General features: G+C 33.5%; 1 protein-coding gene across 1 annotated transcript in view; it reads left to right on the top strand.

Annotated features, from left to right (window-relative positions):
• Window positions 1-16,679, top strand: part of ADGRB3 (adhesion G protein-coupled receptor B3) — a 351,396-nt gene that overhangs the window by 183,162 nt on the left and 151,555 nt on the right. The window contains exons 8-12 of the mRNA XM_053458858.1: window positions 4,173-4,274; window positions 4,514-4,620; window positions 7,947-8,141; window positions 10,146-10,214; window positions 13,765-13,873. Of these exons, the coding sequence (XP_053314833.1) occupies window positions 4,173-4,274; window positions 4,514-4,620; window positions 7,947-8,141; window positions 10,146-10,214; window positions 13,765-13,873 (582 nt within the window). The remainder of the gene's footprint in view (window positions 1-4,172; window positions 4,275-4,513; window positions 4,621-7,946; window positions 8,142-10,145; window positions 10,215-13,764; window positions 13,874-16,679) is intronic.

Below are 16,679 nucleotides of genomic sequence, written 5' to 3'. Positions count from 1 at the left end.
TCTGTCTGTTATATGTTAATTTAGTTAGTTAGAAAACACAAGCATTTAATACAGGTGGCTGCTGGATTCATAGTGATCATGTATGCAATTTTTTGTTTTCGAATTGTGTAACAATCCACGAGTCCCTATACATTAGAGGACCCCCAATACGTCAGTGTCATGTGGCTAAATGGATTTGATTCCAGCAAGGCTCAGAGTCACTGACACTTGGTATAGAAAAAACCTGGCAACATAGGTCAGGGAACAAACAGGGACATATACACAAAAGCTTGAAAGCTAAATGTTGAACACCTCCCCCCAAAATAAAGCGTCTTAGAAGATCAGTCTATGAGGGATGTCCTAGAGAATTATAGGCATATCTGTCACAGCTTTAAATTTCACCTGAAATCAGAGGTGAGTTTTGAGCCTCTGTGTTAGTGTGTTTAATGTCCAGAGAGAGAAGCCATGTTTAAACTTTAGCAAGGTTCTGCTTCCATACCACGAACCTAACCACTCTCCACCTGTTTCAATGGTTTGGGGAGCCAACCCTGTGCTTGGCTTATACACACCTCCTTCCTGCCTCCTGTTACATTACATCTTTTTATAGATTTGTAAAGTAAATAGATTATCGTAAAGTGCTTAGAATAAGATTTCATAAATATGACATATTGCCATATTCAGTGATCTGATATTAATAATCTATTTTTTGTAAATATTATAAAATGTCTAAATGCCAAACGTATAAATATGAGGATATGGGGGCTTCTTCGATTCTAATTCTAATTATTATTGATGACATTTTCTCTTTGTGAAGAAATGCTTTTAGGCTTATTATGATACTAGTTTAAGTGCACTGATCTTTTGTTCTGGATTGTTCTCTGCACAGCTTTCCCTAATGTAAACAGTATCTGAATGCTAGCAACAGAGCTTTCTGTAAATGGTTGATACTTAAAAAAAACAGCTTCTGTTAAAGTGAATAGAAGTGTAAGAGAGCGTTGTGGGCAGAAATGCTTCTGTGCATGTTCTAAAAAGCGTACATTATTTTCCCACGCATATATGTGCACACGTAGTAATGCTTGGGAAGAGACAGAAACAGATAGTTAGGCACAGTGATAAACTCTGAAGTTTATAAAACTCTGATACAAAATATAATTTACCTTGTATGGCCTCCATAATAGTAATAATGTATTATTATTATTATTATTGTATACATATTATAAAATAATAGTAATGGTAGCTCTAACCATAAATATTGAGCAACTTTGTTTTCATGTATTATTCTTGCAGCAGCTGCCACGTTAAACAATGGGGCTGAATTGGAATACCCTGTTCACCAGGACACAAACAAGCAACTATCCCCTAATCCGTTTTTACAAACATTAAAGTAAATTATATATATATATATATATATATATATATATATATATATATATATATATATATATATATATATAATTTATAGCTAACAAACATAATCAGTTTTCCTCTCATGGTACAGCTTATAAATGAGACCCTCAACAACTGGCTAGTATGTCTAATAAGGAGTCAGATTTTTTTTGTGTATCAATAATGAAAAAAAAAAAGTCACAGACCGCTTATCTCTTACAAAGCAATACCATTACTTCTAAAATTCCTTACAATGACTTGGACTTTATAAAAGTATTCAATGAAATGGTGTCTGCTACAGTCAAGTCAGCTACAAGTCAGTTGTTTATATTATCAAGGTAGAAAAGTTATACTGAATTTATGCCATACGTAATACATCACCTCCTTCAATATTCAACATTATTATCTATCGTAACTTGACACTTTTAAAATGAAATTGTAAGTCGTGCAATTAAAACATACAATAATGAGGAATGCTTGCAATCCCTAGGTTAGTATGAACTGCTTTGGGTTTTATTAATTAAGCAGGAATATTCCAGTAGAGTCAAAGAAACCGGAATTACCAGGCAACATTATAGATTACACCCTGACCAAAACCTCCGGATGTCAATCATCACTCTGTGAAAATAACTTTAAATACCAGCTCACGGTGCGTCGCACTCCCTCTAATCAATGTCTGCTTGTAAAGAGAATGCCTCAACTGACTCAACCTCCAAGGCCTCCCTCCAGCACAATCAACTCCTCTTACCACTAACCAAACTTCAGCTGTGGTAACCAGCATGTTTTCCCACTTATATTTAAAGCGTTCACTTTTTTCTCATATAATCAGTGCAAATAGATGGTTCACATAAATTATGTATACATATCTAGAGCAATACATTGTAAAAACTTAAAAAGCATACACATTCATTAAAAAAAATATCCCTGGAATGGTAGTATTTTAATTGGAAAAAAAAAAAACTGAAAGGAGAAAAAGAAAGAAGTTTTCTGAAACCAATATATACTGATAAAAATTACTAAAAAAACATTTATTACACAATTAAATGTATGTTCCAACTTAGTAATTTTTTGTAGTGGAATCTAATTCTTTAGTATTTTTGATATGTTTAAAATCCACAACAATTAAGGATTATTATTATTAGTAGTAGTATTATTTCATGTGTTAATCTCTTTTGTTTGGCTATTGTTTCTGTTTATAGCATCTTTAGTTATAAATACATTGTATTTACTTTATTTATTAAAAGTGACAGGCTTAGGTGAGAATGGCATAATGTGAAAGCATTTTAAGCTCATAAGTGTAGGGGTAGGTTTGTATTGAAGGGTACTAAGAAATTCTGAGAAGCATCTTAACGGATTGTGGTTAAACAATTGTGGTGCCAATACACTATTATATCATAAACATGCAATTTTGATTTCAATATATATAACCACATATGTCATTATATTCTTCTATGGACCCTAAGTTGCCAACAACAGTCGTCCTGTAAATAAAAAAAAATCAGTTATTACTGTACTCCGACACACGTACTGTTTACTGGATATGGTGTTGTGTCGAATGTTTTGGCAGCATGTTGTATAGTTAACAAGCCATGGAAGCCTTTGCTTCATTACCACATTTTGTAAATTTTCTTCTCTGTTTTAATGTAGAATATAATTCAATATGTTTTGTTATTCATTTTTTAGGGTGATCTGGCAGCATATGATTAGAGTGGTCATGTTTTCTTTAACAAATATATAAGATAGATAGATAGATAGATAGATATTCATATAGATATATGTACATATAAAGTATACATATGTATAATAATAATACTACTAATAATAATTATTATTATTTGGGACACCTGACCATTACATCAGCAGCGACTTTTATGCCATCATATTCTATATACACAGACATTAATATGTAGTTGATCACCTCTTTGCAGCTATATCAGCTTACATAAGATTTCCACAAGATTTTGGAGTGTTTCTGTGGGATTCTTTGCCTATTCATCCACTAGAGCATTTGTGAGGTCAGTCTATCCAAAGGTGTTTGATGGGGTTGCAGTCAGGGCTCTGTGTGGCCAGTCAAGTTCTTCCATAACAAACTCATCCAACCATGTCTTTATGGACCTTGCTTTGTGCACTGGGGCACAGTCATGCTGGAATAGAAAAGGGCCTTCCCCAAACTGTTCCCACAAAGTTAGAAGCATAGCATTGTCCAAAATGTGTAAGTATGTCCCCTTCAGCATACCAATAAATTTTGGACAATGCTATGCTTCAAGCTTCCCACAGAAACACTCCAAAATCTTGCAAAACCTTCCCAGAAGAGTGGAAGCCGTTAAAGCCACAAGGGGGAACAACTATATGTTAATGTCTATGTATTTAGATTGTGATGCATAAAAGTTCCTGTTGGTGTAATTGTCAGGTGTCGCAATACTTTTGTCCATATAGTATATATATAATATCGCACCACTAACCCTGCAAACTGCTTTTATTTTCTCGCAAAACATTTTAACAAGGTTTTTGTCATTTGCTGCTTAGAATCAACAACCACTGGGCCGATAAGCGTGACCAAACAAATACATATATTATTATTATTATCTTTTATTTTTAGAGAGCTAACAATTTACACAGTGCTTAAGCCAAATATATTTTTCAACTAAACTATGTCTAAAAAATAAGGTTTAGCTAACTATTTGTATCATTCACCCGAGACATCATATTTTTTTTCTTCGGGCATTTTGAAAACTGCATAGCATGACAAATAATCTCACAATCATAGCTATCTTTATTTAATATTAATATTTCACTCTTATTCACAGCTCCTTATGAAATATGCCCCGAGGATTTTTTGATGTCTATGGTATGGAAAAGAACCCCAGCTGGAGACCTGGCATTTAATCGATGTCCACTTAATGCTACTGGTAAATGTTTACCTATTAATATGTACACTAATACCAATCAGTGATATTCAAATGATTTGTATTTATTATGATTTATCCATCAAAGAAGACTATGCAGAGGTTAAAAAACAACTGGATTTAAATTAGGATATGTTGGGGGAAAAGCATTTTTCTGAGTGCTTAGCCTTGTATTTAGCTATTTCAGTGATGCATTTGTACTGATTCTTGTTTTGATTTTCTGCATCCTGTGTTTCTGTTAGGTACCACTAGCAGGCGCTGCTCTCTCAATCTTCACGGAATCGCCTTTTGGGAACAGCCAAGCTTTGCAAGATGCATATCAGCTGAATACAGACACTTGCAGCTTTCAGTAGGTGCAAAGCCAGCTTTTGTCCTTGTTATGATTATTTCTTATGAGCAGTTGAACATTGTATATAACATCTAGTGGACATGTATATACTAGATATATGGTTATCCTGAATATTAGGCAAGATCAATCACCAATTTTTACATACAGTCTAGATGGTTTGAATGATTATTTTCTGCTGTCAGATTCTATTTTCTAGAAATTAGACCCAGACATTAAACATATATTTCTAAGAAGATAGCAGTACAGCTTGTTATTGCAGTCCACACGTCATTATAATTGTTGGAGCTAGCCCCAGCACCAAAAATGCAGCAACCGAAGCTTATCTGACACCATTTTCTAAAAACATACTAGAAATAACCTCCTACCAGAGGACCTCCTGTATATGAAAGGAAAAGAAACAGAGCCCAAGAGTGGACACAAAGCATGACGTCGCTATCAATGTGACATCACAAGATATTCTGTCATAGTAACACCCCAGTGCAAACAACTGTGCTGTTATGCTGTGAAATTATATATATATATATATCTTTAAATCACCCAAATAAAACAATCACATATTTTATATAAAAGTAATAGTATGTTGTATTAGTACTTTCTGTTTGGTTGCCCAAGTTTTCAAATGCTTTAACAGAACTATTTGTCATTTATGATTGGCTGACAGTGTGCATTTGAGAAAACCGTAGTACAGTGTGCAACACCTGTGACATAAAATAAAACTGAAATCCAGATGATTGCTTGTATGGTCTTTCTTCTGGAACTGCCTTAGTACGCGATATTGTTAAATCCTGAACTTGCAGAGGGGCGATCAATGAATTTCTCATTTCTTAAAAGCATCATTTAATATAAATGTTTTTTTGTTTTGTTTTTTTAAATTGCGCTGATAATATAATCTAAGTAACATAAAACAATAGTATCTTGGAAATAAAAACAGAAGCCATTTAAATTACTGAACATCCCCCGGTTATCCTGTTTATCATCTAGAAAGATGGAACATTCCAGCTCAGAATTACATTGTTATACAGTAGATACTAACAGTTCTAAATTCGGCACAATAACATTAACTAGCGTCTGTCCTGTCTACTCTCCTGATGGGACTGCTAGCAACTTCACAATTAAAAATCCCTACCTGGGAATGGTCCATGTGCAAACAAGACAGGGAGGCATTCGATAAACAGAGCAATATGTTAAATTAGCCAAGAAATGTTGTCTATGTCACATTAAACAAACATCATAAATAAATAAAATAGATGAAATAAATACATGTGACCAATCTTAGTTGCTTCTTTGACATCCACAAACTAATGGTCATTGAGCTTTTTTTTAATGTAGAATAATACTTGGCCCTATTATCTAAACCTCTGACTAATGGTCATAGTCTTAACTTCACTTCTTTCCTGCACTTTGTTTAACCCTTTAGTATGTAAATCTTTCTTAACTTATCATCTATCTCTCTTATTTCTTGTCCAATCTGTTAATATCCAGACCCTTTAGCTTTTCCCGACTACCAATGTTGCATTTCCTGCAACTTTGTTACACTTCCCACCGTGAAAATGGCAATGTATGGAATAAACACATCTTTGCTAATGTTAATCACATGACATATTATATGGATATTCTCACAATAAAAATAACCCTTACATGTATTTCATCTTTCACAGATCACATATTGATAAATTGGAATAAGCATATATATATAGACATCAATGAAATGCTAGTATTCTGACAAATACATTCGGTCACTTGTAGGTGTAACACATCTTGTCCAAACAATCAGACTAGTTAACAACATGGATGCTTAATACGCCTATTAACTTGACTGGTGGGACTTAGTATACATTACATGCACTGACATGATACAACTCGCAAAAAACTCCTATCCTGAAGTGCTTGCAACTGCTTGCAATTTAAAATTTTGAGTTTATGAAAATTGACAACTTATATGCCCTCCACAACAACTTTCCTACCTCATGCCCCATTTACAAACATAAAATGTAAATTAATATAAATAAATCATAAAACAGGTGTTGTCAGGACTCGCTATTAATTAAGCTGAGTGGTTAGTGTTCCCCTCTTTACCTGCCCCTTGTATGAGGTGTGGGGCTCACTATGTTCCCTGAGTGGGCGGTATAGAGCCTCTGTGAACCCCTATTTACAACTTAAAAGCAATTTGGGGTTGATGCATCCTCATATTGTTCTGGCTACCTCATATTGTACTTCATTATTACTATTGGCAGGTTCCTCAGTAAAAAATAAACAGAGGATTTAATTAAAAATGCAGTTACTGTGAATCAAACACCTGAATCTGAAGGTGGATACTAAAGTAGATTAGCTCCATTTGTCTGTCTCAACCATGTGTGTTAAATAGGTAGACCAGTATAGTGGGTGTCATATACCCTAAACTTAAACTCTAGTTCAAGCAGCTAATTTCATATAAAAGACATGACTGTTGTAGCCTCGACCTCCGCACTAGGCTTATCCCCCCTTTAACCCCCCAATTATGACAACACATACAATTATATATGGGTCACAGCCAACTTTATTTTTTAGAGACACTGTCGTGCCAAAACCTGAAACAATAAACATAGGTGTGTTAACTAGGACAATGACTCAAAACACAAACATGTAAATATATACAACAAACACACTAAGCTTCCCAAGTAATCCAGGTATCAGAGCCAAATACCACTTAAGGAATTGACATACCCGGATGCCCCACCCAAACCTGAGGTTCCCAGCACTGACAGCCAAGAACCTCCCACCGGTTGTTACCAACTATTCTCCTACCACCACATTAACCCCCTGGATACCTGGCAAGCTGCCACCCCGTAGATTGTGACAAACTCCACAGACACACAAAGCGAGAAATCAAACATAAGGGGAGGGAGGGAATCGCAACCAGATAAGCTGACCACAAAATTGGCTCCCAAGCCCGGGAAACCAATAGCTGAAATAACCTACCTCCAGCTACCTGCAAAAAGGCCTACCCCTCCTCCCCCATGGGCATCAATCAAATATATAAAACATTGCACACAGTTGTAATCCTGTTGTCTTGTTGTAATCAAATTGTTGTTAAACAAGCTTGGGATATGTATATGGCTATCCCGAATCTAAGATCATACCAAGGACCGATTAAGGTTTGATTATTTAAAGCTAGATGGGCCGAATAGTTCTTATCTACCATCGAAATCTCTGTTTCTGAAAAGCATTTGTTTTCTATAAATATCTTATTTTGGGATAAAGAGGACATTATTCTCTAACACATTCAAAGAGAGTTCTTTGTGTTCTTGATATAAATATATACATGCATTATTTTTTTAACACCTCAGATTAAGGAACATCTTGCAAAGGGACAACGGACATTGGCAGGTGAAGGGATGGCTCAGGTCACCAAAACTCTGCTTGATTTGACTCAAAGGAAGCATTTTTATGCAGGGGATCTCCTGGTTTCTGTGGAAATTCTTAGAAATGTCACCGACACTTTCAAAAGAGCAAGCTATATTCCTGCATCAGATGGAGTACAGGTAATATATAAAAAAATAATCATGAATTGCTTTAAAACAAATGTATACAAATATGTAATGACAACTGTCTATTCAACTATCCATACATATATTTATATATAATCAACATGTTTGAAGAACCTTTCTAAGTCACCATGGACATTTGACCATAATATTACTTCAAAGTTGATTAAAAAATACCACAACAAGATGGAAACATAGAGAAACAAAGAATTACAGTTGCTTTACAGGAGATTTTTTCCATTTTTCAGAATTTTTACATGCAATAAAAATGTTTAAGAGGATGTTGACTCAAGGGGCCAGTAATGGATGAACGTGATAAGAAAGGAGATTGCATTTAGCTACTGAAAGCTCTACAGGAAGCAATGCACTTGTTAAGTGGAATGTAACATTTTCTTGTGTTATAGTGAATCACAAATAAATGTCTATAATACAATCATTTGTGTTCATTATACTGAAAAGTTAAAGAAATCACATGCCTTACGATATTAAGTTACTGTAACCTGCTGAAATGTCATCACCTATTTGAACGCATATAGCACAAATGACCATGTTGGTCAGCTGAAGACAATATACTTATTAGATACCTTTTAATTAAATTTGATGATTGTATACTATTTAAATTAAATATGTTTTTTAAACACGTTGATGGATGTCTGGCCTATTTGACAACACATTAAATTACTTTTGAAGGTATTTTATCCTTGAAAGTGGGCACATAGGAAGAGGCAATTTGGGGACTTTTTTCTTATTGATGAAAATTATTTTCTTGTGTCATTCTAACCCCACTTGTCCCCTGTAATTCTACGGCTAACACGGTGCCAACTCTCATCTTTCTTGTGTAAATAAGCAAAGAATATGTTATTCTTAAATATCTACATAATATAAAATCTTATTAATTCACTAAGTAAATGTTTTTTGTAATTTCTATTGCATTTTGCTTTTGTTTTTGTATTTTTATCAGATATAAAGCTAAATAGTGGTGTGCCGCTGAGCATAGCTTATCTGCATTTATTTTCATAAATATTCTGAAACTCCCAATCAGGTTCATATATTTATCACAATGTATTCCTTATTTCTGACTAATACACTATGATCTTTTAGTTTGTAATACTAAGAAACATCATTGCATATGTATTGATGACTGTATGTTCTATTTAATGGGGTTTGCAGGAAGCTTTTGTTTTTGATGTGCAATAAATCATTGTCCCTATTGCCTACAAACAGTTAGATTTATGTGATGGAATCAAAGATCTGGCAGATGGTGAAACTTTTCCCAACGTTTTTGAGAACATGCTTATGTCATATGTCATGTCTGTCTTTAGCTTCAAGAATCTACAAGATAGAACATAGTGTTAATATATGTCATTCTATGGGATAGAATATTTCATGCAACTCATGAACACTTGGTAGCTAATCATAATGGCATACTCATGATAAAAGAAAATCTGTAAGTAAATATATATATATATATATATATATATATATATATATATATATATATATATATATATAAATAGTACTAGTAAGTATTGTTTCTCATAAGATGGTCTGTTCAAAGAGTTATTTCAAATTAGACAATAATGACTGAATATAGACTATAGTCTAAGTAGAATTGGACAGGATATTGGCTGAACTGAGAAAAAAACCTCATGGTTTAGCGAATAAATTCCTAAGTTTAATTTAGTGCAACAGAGGAGTAATAGAAGTAAATAACATGGAGGAAAACATAAACTCAAAAGAGTATAGCAGGGAAGTTCAATAGGTTATATATATTAATATATTAGATAATAGTATCTAATATAGAGGAGAAAGAACATAAATAGGTATGGTAATAAGTATAAATTATGCAAGTTCTAACTTGTCATTTTTTATTTACAATCTGTAAACCTGGATAATTATACAACCACATAGTCGTTGTTATAGACGTTATTTTTCCTTCGCTATCTATTAAAATATATTAGCTTTCATTAATATGTTATTTTATGTTTTTTTTTCCTTTAGAATTTCTTTCAAATAGTCAGTAATCTTCTTGATGAGGAAAATAAGGAGAAATGGGAAGACGCACAACAAGTAAGAGCACATATAATTGTCTAAGCATGATTCATATTAGAAACATTGCGTGTAATGATAGCTGCTCCTGTTATAGCTTTTGAGATGACCCCAACTATTAGGCAACTAACATATATATATATATATATATATATATATATATATATATATATATATATATATATATCCAGTGTATCTGGGGGAAGAAACACAAATGTTAATCTAAACATAAACATGAATGTTATATTAAATGGTAACCCTGACTTTAATGTAAAATAAAAATACGAGAAAACCCCCTTAGAAGGTAATGTAACAAAATAAAGAGTATACCAAAGAACTCCTTATAACAGATTATAAGCAAAATGTAATATGTTTAATAACTCTTATTTCTATAGTATATTATTTAATTTTTCTTCTAACGGTTGTATGATTAATGACGTACTTAACTTTTTATAGGAAAAAAGTTATTGTATTGTCCAGCCTCATTAAAATGTCACTGTTATTTAATTAAATCAATTGGATTTTTATCATTCACCGTAAAATATTCTTATATACATAGAATGTTTTTAGTGCAATTTCTTAACTTGTTTTTGTATTATTTCACGTCAGGAAAGCAGAAAAGTATAAAATGTACCATGAGGTCTCTATAATGTAATGCATAATAAAAAAAAAACATTAATGAAGTATGATAGGCTAATTCGAAATTTGACTCAAGCAGTAATTTTTCTGGTTGTGCAAGGTTAATCACATTTTAATATAGAACATATAATCCTGTGTTGCCATGGTAACAGCGATGTGTAGTGCAGTTATTACGCCTGTATCATTGGTCCCAGTGTGAATGTTTAATCAGATGCACATGTTGCACTGTTTAAGAATGACACTACAATAATATTCAAATGTTGTGCAAGCAACATTTTGTGTTATTATCAAATTTGCAGCACACACATTTTTTGCTCCCATGAAATTGCTTTTTTTTTCCTATCAGAAAATGTATCCTGTTCTATGAAGAGCAGCTGCACAGGCTAGTACATCCTTTTCAGATTAATTGCCCCCGCACCAAACCAGTAATTATGGTTTATATATGGATCGGATGTATGGCAGCACCCAATTTCCCACACAGTAGCAGTATTGCAGCTGTCTTTATGAAAGTCACCATTAAGTTTTCAAAGATAGCAAAAGTTTATGGCAGTATAACCTGAAATTGCAGTTAAGTATTCTTTGCTAATCAAGTGAATATAAATTTACTTTAAGTAACAAGTACTATAAAATGTGTAAAGCACATTTAACATCACTGCTGTTCTTCAGCATATACTTGCGCGCACACACACACACATATATTTATATATATATATATATATATATATATATATATATATATATATATAAAGATTCATAAAGAAATAGAGAGCACATGTATCATGTAACACTGTATTTCTCATAAAGATATGTATGTTGAAACTAACAAGTATGTAGAATTGTTTATGTAATTTATATAGAAGAAACATGGATGGCTTCATTTCCAACACATATAAATTATTAGTTGTTACTATCACTAAATAGAATGATACAAAACATGTATAATCTAATAGATTTAAATTAGATCCAAAATATCTAATAATGTCTTATCAGAAAACTTGAGGGTAACCAATTTCATATATACAAGCAACAAAGACAATTGGAACCTCTCACAAAAAAGATAAACATTGACCTTTCATAGATAGTTCCCCTAAAAAACCGCAAATGATTTATAAACAAAACAATCACTATACTAAACAGATGCCAGAAAAGAATTTTTTTTAAAAAATAATAAATAATAAATTCTATAAATAATACATGTAAGGCTTACCACTTTTGTCTAGCGGCTTACTTTCATTGATCATCAAGAGTATGGGATTTCCACACTCTTTATGAAAAGCAGAGCTGTACAACAGACTTCTACTCCCCGAAGGGAGAGGGGAGATAGTGAGCAGGCCACAGTGTATTACAGTGTATACACCAGTTTCTCAATTGTATTAATCTCATATAGCTTAATATGTTAATTGTAATTGGAGGGGTCCAATCACGCATCATTTCAAAATGAGGTATAATTAAACACCTCGTTGATCACCTTGAGAGCGAGAGTTGTAAGTTTGTAAATCCAATATGATTAACGTCAAAGTAATTTAGAATTGAAATCACCTTTCCTAGGACCTAGCGATATCTTTGATAACACAAAAAGTCAGACAGTCCATGTTGGCGTGATGATAGATTTTGACATGTCTTGAGACCAAAGTTTCAATAGTAGCCTTAATAGATCCAATATGTTCTAGGATCCTTACATGTGCATGTAATCAAATAAATCACACATGTGGAAGAACCATTCTTCTGGATTGTTCCTTTTGGCTTATGCACCTGATTTGCCATGAAGAGGAAACAAATTGTAAATAATTAAAGACAATCTAGATAAAGCAACTGACAAAGGTGATTTTTTCAGTTGTGAGAATAATTTTCTTAAGAATATTGATATCTAAAGAGAATATCTTTGTACAACCTATTCACTCAGAAAATGTGCAAACACATCAACCCAATAACCTGACTCTGAGGTGACCAGCGGGCATGTTTACACATCAGAATCAGATCATGGGTTCTACATCTGTTCTACTTTAGAACTTTAAGCAGCCAAACTAGATCAAAGAATATTTCTTTTTTAGAAACAAATGACGGGGAGACAAGACCGTTCACTCTCTTTCGTGGCCACAGAAAGTCGGTTTTGTCCGATATTTGACTATCAAGCTCATTACTTAAAGGATATTAGCAGATGTAAGGGCTGTACATATATTAAACCGATAAAAACTTTCCAAAATTCTGATAAAAATTAGACCTTAAATGTACAACAATTCATCAACTGTTCTTTCACATTTCAAATTCAGTGCATACCCAGCTAATACCATGCAGGATATGAGATTAGTGCAATTGAGCAACTGGTATATACACTATAATATATATGTATGCCAGGATTTTTAATAGTCTGAAGTCTTGACATATGTATTCAATGAATTTATCGGTATACTAAAGTGTCTCTTTTTAATTTTTTCTTGTTTCCCCCCATTTGTAATCCTCTCCCCATTGATCTATAAGCTGTTTTTTTATTAATAAGAGTTGTGAAAATGATGTGACCAATGAGCATGTTTGATATCAGAGGTAGGGGAAGCTATATAATGTCCGCTTCCATGAACTATCCTTAATTTGCCCCTGACAAAGCTGATGTGTTGGTCGTCGGGCACAATAACTTTAGTTTTGAGCTACTGTCAAAGTCAATGAATGTAAGACACTAGATACAAGTAGGTAACCAAAAATTAGTTATTTATAGGATTTATTCAGACCAATGGGGTTTTTAACCTTTTCTTTGCTGGAACTGATTTACTATAGTCATTATTTTGATTAGGAATCATTATGTTTTTAGGGGAACTATCAAGCAAAAGTGTTATATAATATTTTAGAGACATTCCAATCGGATTTTTTGCATGCATAGATTATTGATTGTCCTTTTGGTCTTTTAACCAATGTTGCTGTTTTCATATTTTGACTCTAGGTCTACCCAGGCTCTGTGGAATTAATGCAGGTGATTGAGGATTTTATACACATAGTTGGAATGGGAATGATGGATTTCCAAAATTCATATCTCACAACTGGAAATGTAGGTAAGAAACAGATTTTCGTTACCGGCTTTTTCATATCGCTTGGTGAAACATGGCTAGCAGGACATATCTTTGACTTAATGATAAATGAATAAAAATATACCTTCATTCGTCACAGTCTTTGGCTTCTTATTCATTTATTATTTTTTATGTGATATGTGTCTGGCAAACAACAGATGGTAAAGAAGAAAAAAAAAAGAAATCATGGCCTTCAACACCTGCATGACATTCCTCTTCATACAAAATGTGTTTATATTTATATTATTGACTTTTAATGATATTTCTTCTGCCATACATTACACAGTAACATGCAATATTGTGGGCCAAATCAGAAATGCAGATACTTTTGTGAATGGAATTGGAGAACATATGAGACATCAGATAGTAATGGTTCTTTGTCTTTGAATTGAATGCTGTTTCTTTTTAAATAACTTTCAAGTTGGTTGAACAACAATAATACAAAAACACTATTAACACTAACAGTTTTCATAGACAATGACATCATATTTGCTTCACATGACACTAATGTCCTATACGCACAAGCTTTTGGAAACCAAATAGAGTTGTCGTGTGTCATAATGTCAGTAAGTGTATATGTGAAGCCAGTCTATTTGCACCACTTTGTCTGGAGTTCGTTTGGCATAAGGTACACAAGTACACCTGCTATTATTTGGTTCTGTTATAGAATTTGATTGAAAATGTGTCAACAACATTTAACTCTATCATTATATGTATTGCCAGGTGTATTTACATGTTGGGCTTACTTACTTTTCTGTTGTAACATTGTTCATATTCTGTCCTATTTAAAAAAAAAACAGGGAAAATTAATTTAAAAAATGGCAATAAAAAGTGTCAAATACCACTGCTTGGGCTCAGCTGTCTCCATTAATTCTTTACTGTTCTCTGCTCACTTGCCCAGCTGGCTGTCCTCCACTCATTCTACAATGCTGTCCTACTCAGGCTAAATGCCTCTGTCCGACTAACTTTCCTGCACAGGCAAAGAGTGTGGAGTCTCTTGAGGTCAATGATGTCAGATGCAGCACAAAAAAAGAACGCAAAAACCATCTCTACGCCAGCTGCACTCCTAGCAATAAAAATTGCTGACTGATGTTCCTAGGCACCACAAGAAAGCACTTGTTAGGTTATATCAGTGCACCCTCGTGGCATGTATAAAAAATATGTGTGGGGGCATGGCCTCCTCTCCCTCCCTTCTTGCAACGTACGCCACTGAAGAATAATCAATAATGTTATGTGTGGAATAATATGCAAATAAATCTGATCAGGTATATTTTCAGCAATGGACAAAAAGAGACCTGTTCCGAAATCATCATATTTTCACACTAAATGGGAAGCATGGATAAGAATAAAGAGGCCGTGGATGAAATTATATCAACTGCGCAAGCAATGTTACAAAAATGATTATATAAAGTGAATTGTAAGTTTATTAACAATATGCACTCGAGGACATGGATTGACAAGGCCTTTTTTCAAGGCTTTTTCTATAGTTGCACAGATCATTTTTTTAAAACGAGAATTATTGAAATTTTCAAAACAGAAAAAAAACATTGACAAGCATTATTATAATTTTAATATGTCATAAATAATCATAAAAGTTATGGTACCACGGTATAATTAATATACTATTTTAACACCAAATTAAAATATAAAACAAATTAAATTTGTGCTTTGGTGTGCTTTGGTTTTTTGAAATAGGTAGTATATATATAAACTGTGTGTGTGTGTGTGTTCGTGTGTGCGTTATGTATACGTGAAGAACAACTTTTTTTTATACAGACTTTGCAATTAAACATAATTTGCATTAACTATGGTTAAATGTTATTAAAACTATAGAGCAGGTCCTCACTGCGTTTTGCAGCTGAGTACAATAAAAAGTATGTTTGGCTCACTAATTTATAGTCGATTAAAGCATCTGCTTGTTTTCTTTTATAAGTTACTTATTCATTAGTATAAATAAGAATCAATATCATATGATGGTAAAATAATACTATATATAGTTAAACGGGACAATTTCATTAGAGAGAACAAGAGCAACAGTGGTATGGGATAGTTACAGATAGGAGAGGAGTTTGTGATTTAGTATGGACTCATAAGGAGGCAGAGAGTGAGCAGAGACTAGAAGGCCAAGAGGAGTGAGGGAAGGTTAGCTGTTAGAGAAATAAACTAAGAGAAAATGGTTATGGCTAGATGGTCATGGCAGAGAGATCAGGTCTGAAGAAGGCAAAGTAGAGGAACAGAACGTGTAGGAATGGGAACTGATGACTAGTGCACTATTACACAAAGAAATGTCTTTTTGGAAGCACATGTTGTGTATCAGTAGTGTGAGGAAAAGTCAAAGAAAAAGTAGGCGATCTGTATTGCAGAAGGTGGAAGGTGGCTGAAGAGAAGGACCCAATGCAGCCAGAGTCAAAGAATAATAAGTGGTTCAAGTCACCGACACATTAGAGAGTTCTGCAGCAAGCTATATCTTTAGTAGCTTTGAATAGCCATTCAGGAAGTTTGGATACTGAAGATCCAAAAACATCTAATGGTAAGCAAACAAATGCTAGATCCTCTCTCTAGATTGTTACATACCTTTAACACTAATAGTATTGGCTATGACATAGATGTTACCTCTCTTATCTGTTTTCCTCTACAGAAACTTCACATTGTGTCTGGCCCTTTTGAAGAAGACCTATAATTTAACTCCCAAAGTTGCATATTCTACATCCACATGCAAAGGAAGCAGACTCAATAGCAAAGTGAATGATCACACTCACTGTATTGTATATACACTGTATTTAACTGTTTC

The sequence above is a fragment of the Spea bombifrons genome, chromosome 3 (assembly GCF_027358695.1).
Source record: "Spea bombifrons isolate aSpeBom1 chromosome 3, aSpeBom1.2.pri, whole genome shotgun sequence".
In the NCBI taxonomy this organism is placed as follows: domain Eukaryota; kingdom Metazoa; phylum Chordata; class Amphibia; order Anura; family Pelobatidae; genus Spea; species Spea bombifrons.
The sequence above is the reverse complement of the archived record's forward strand: the minus strand, read 5'-3'. Positions and strand labels throughout refer to the sequence as shown.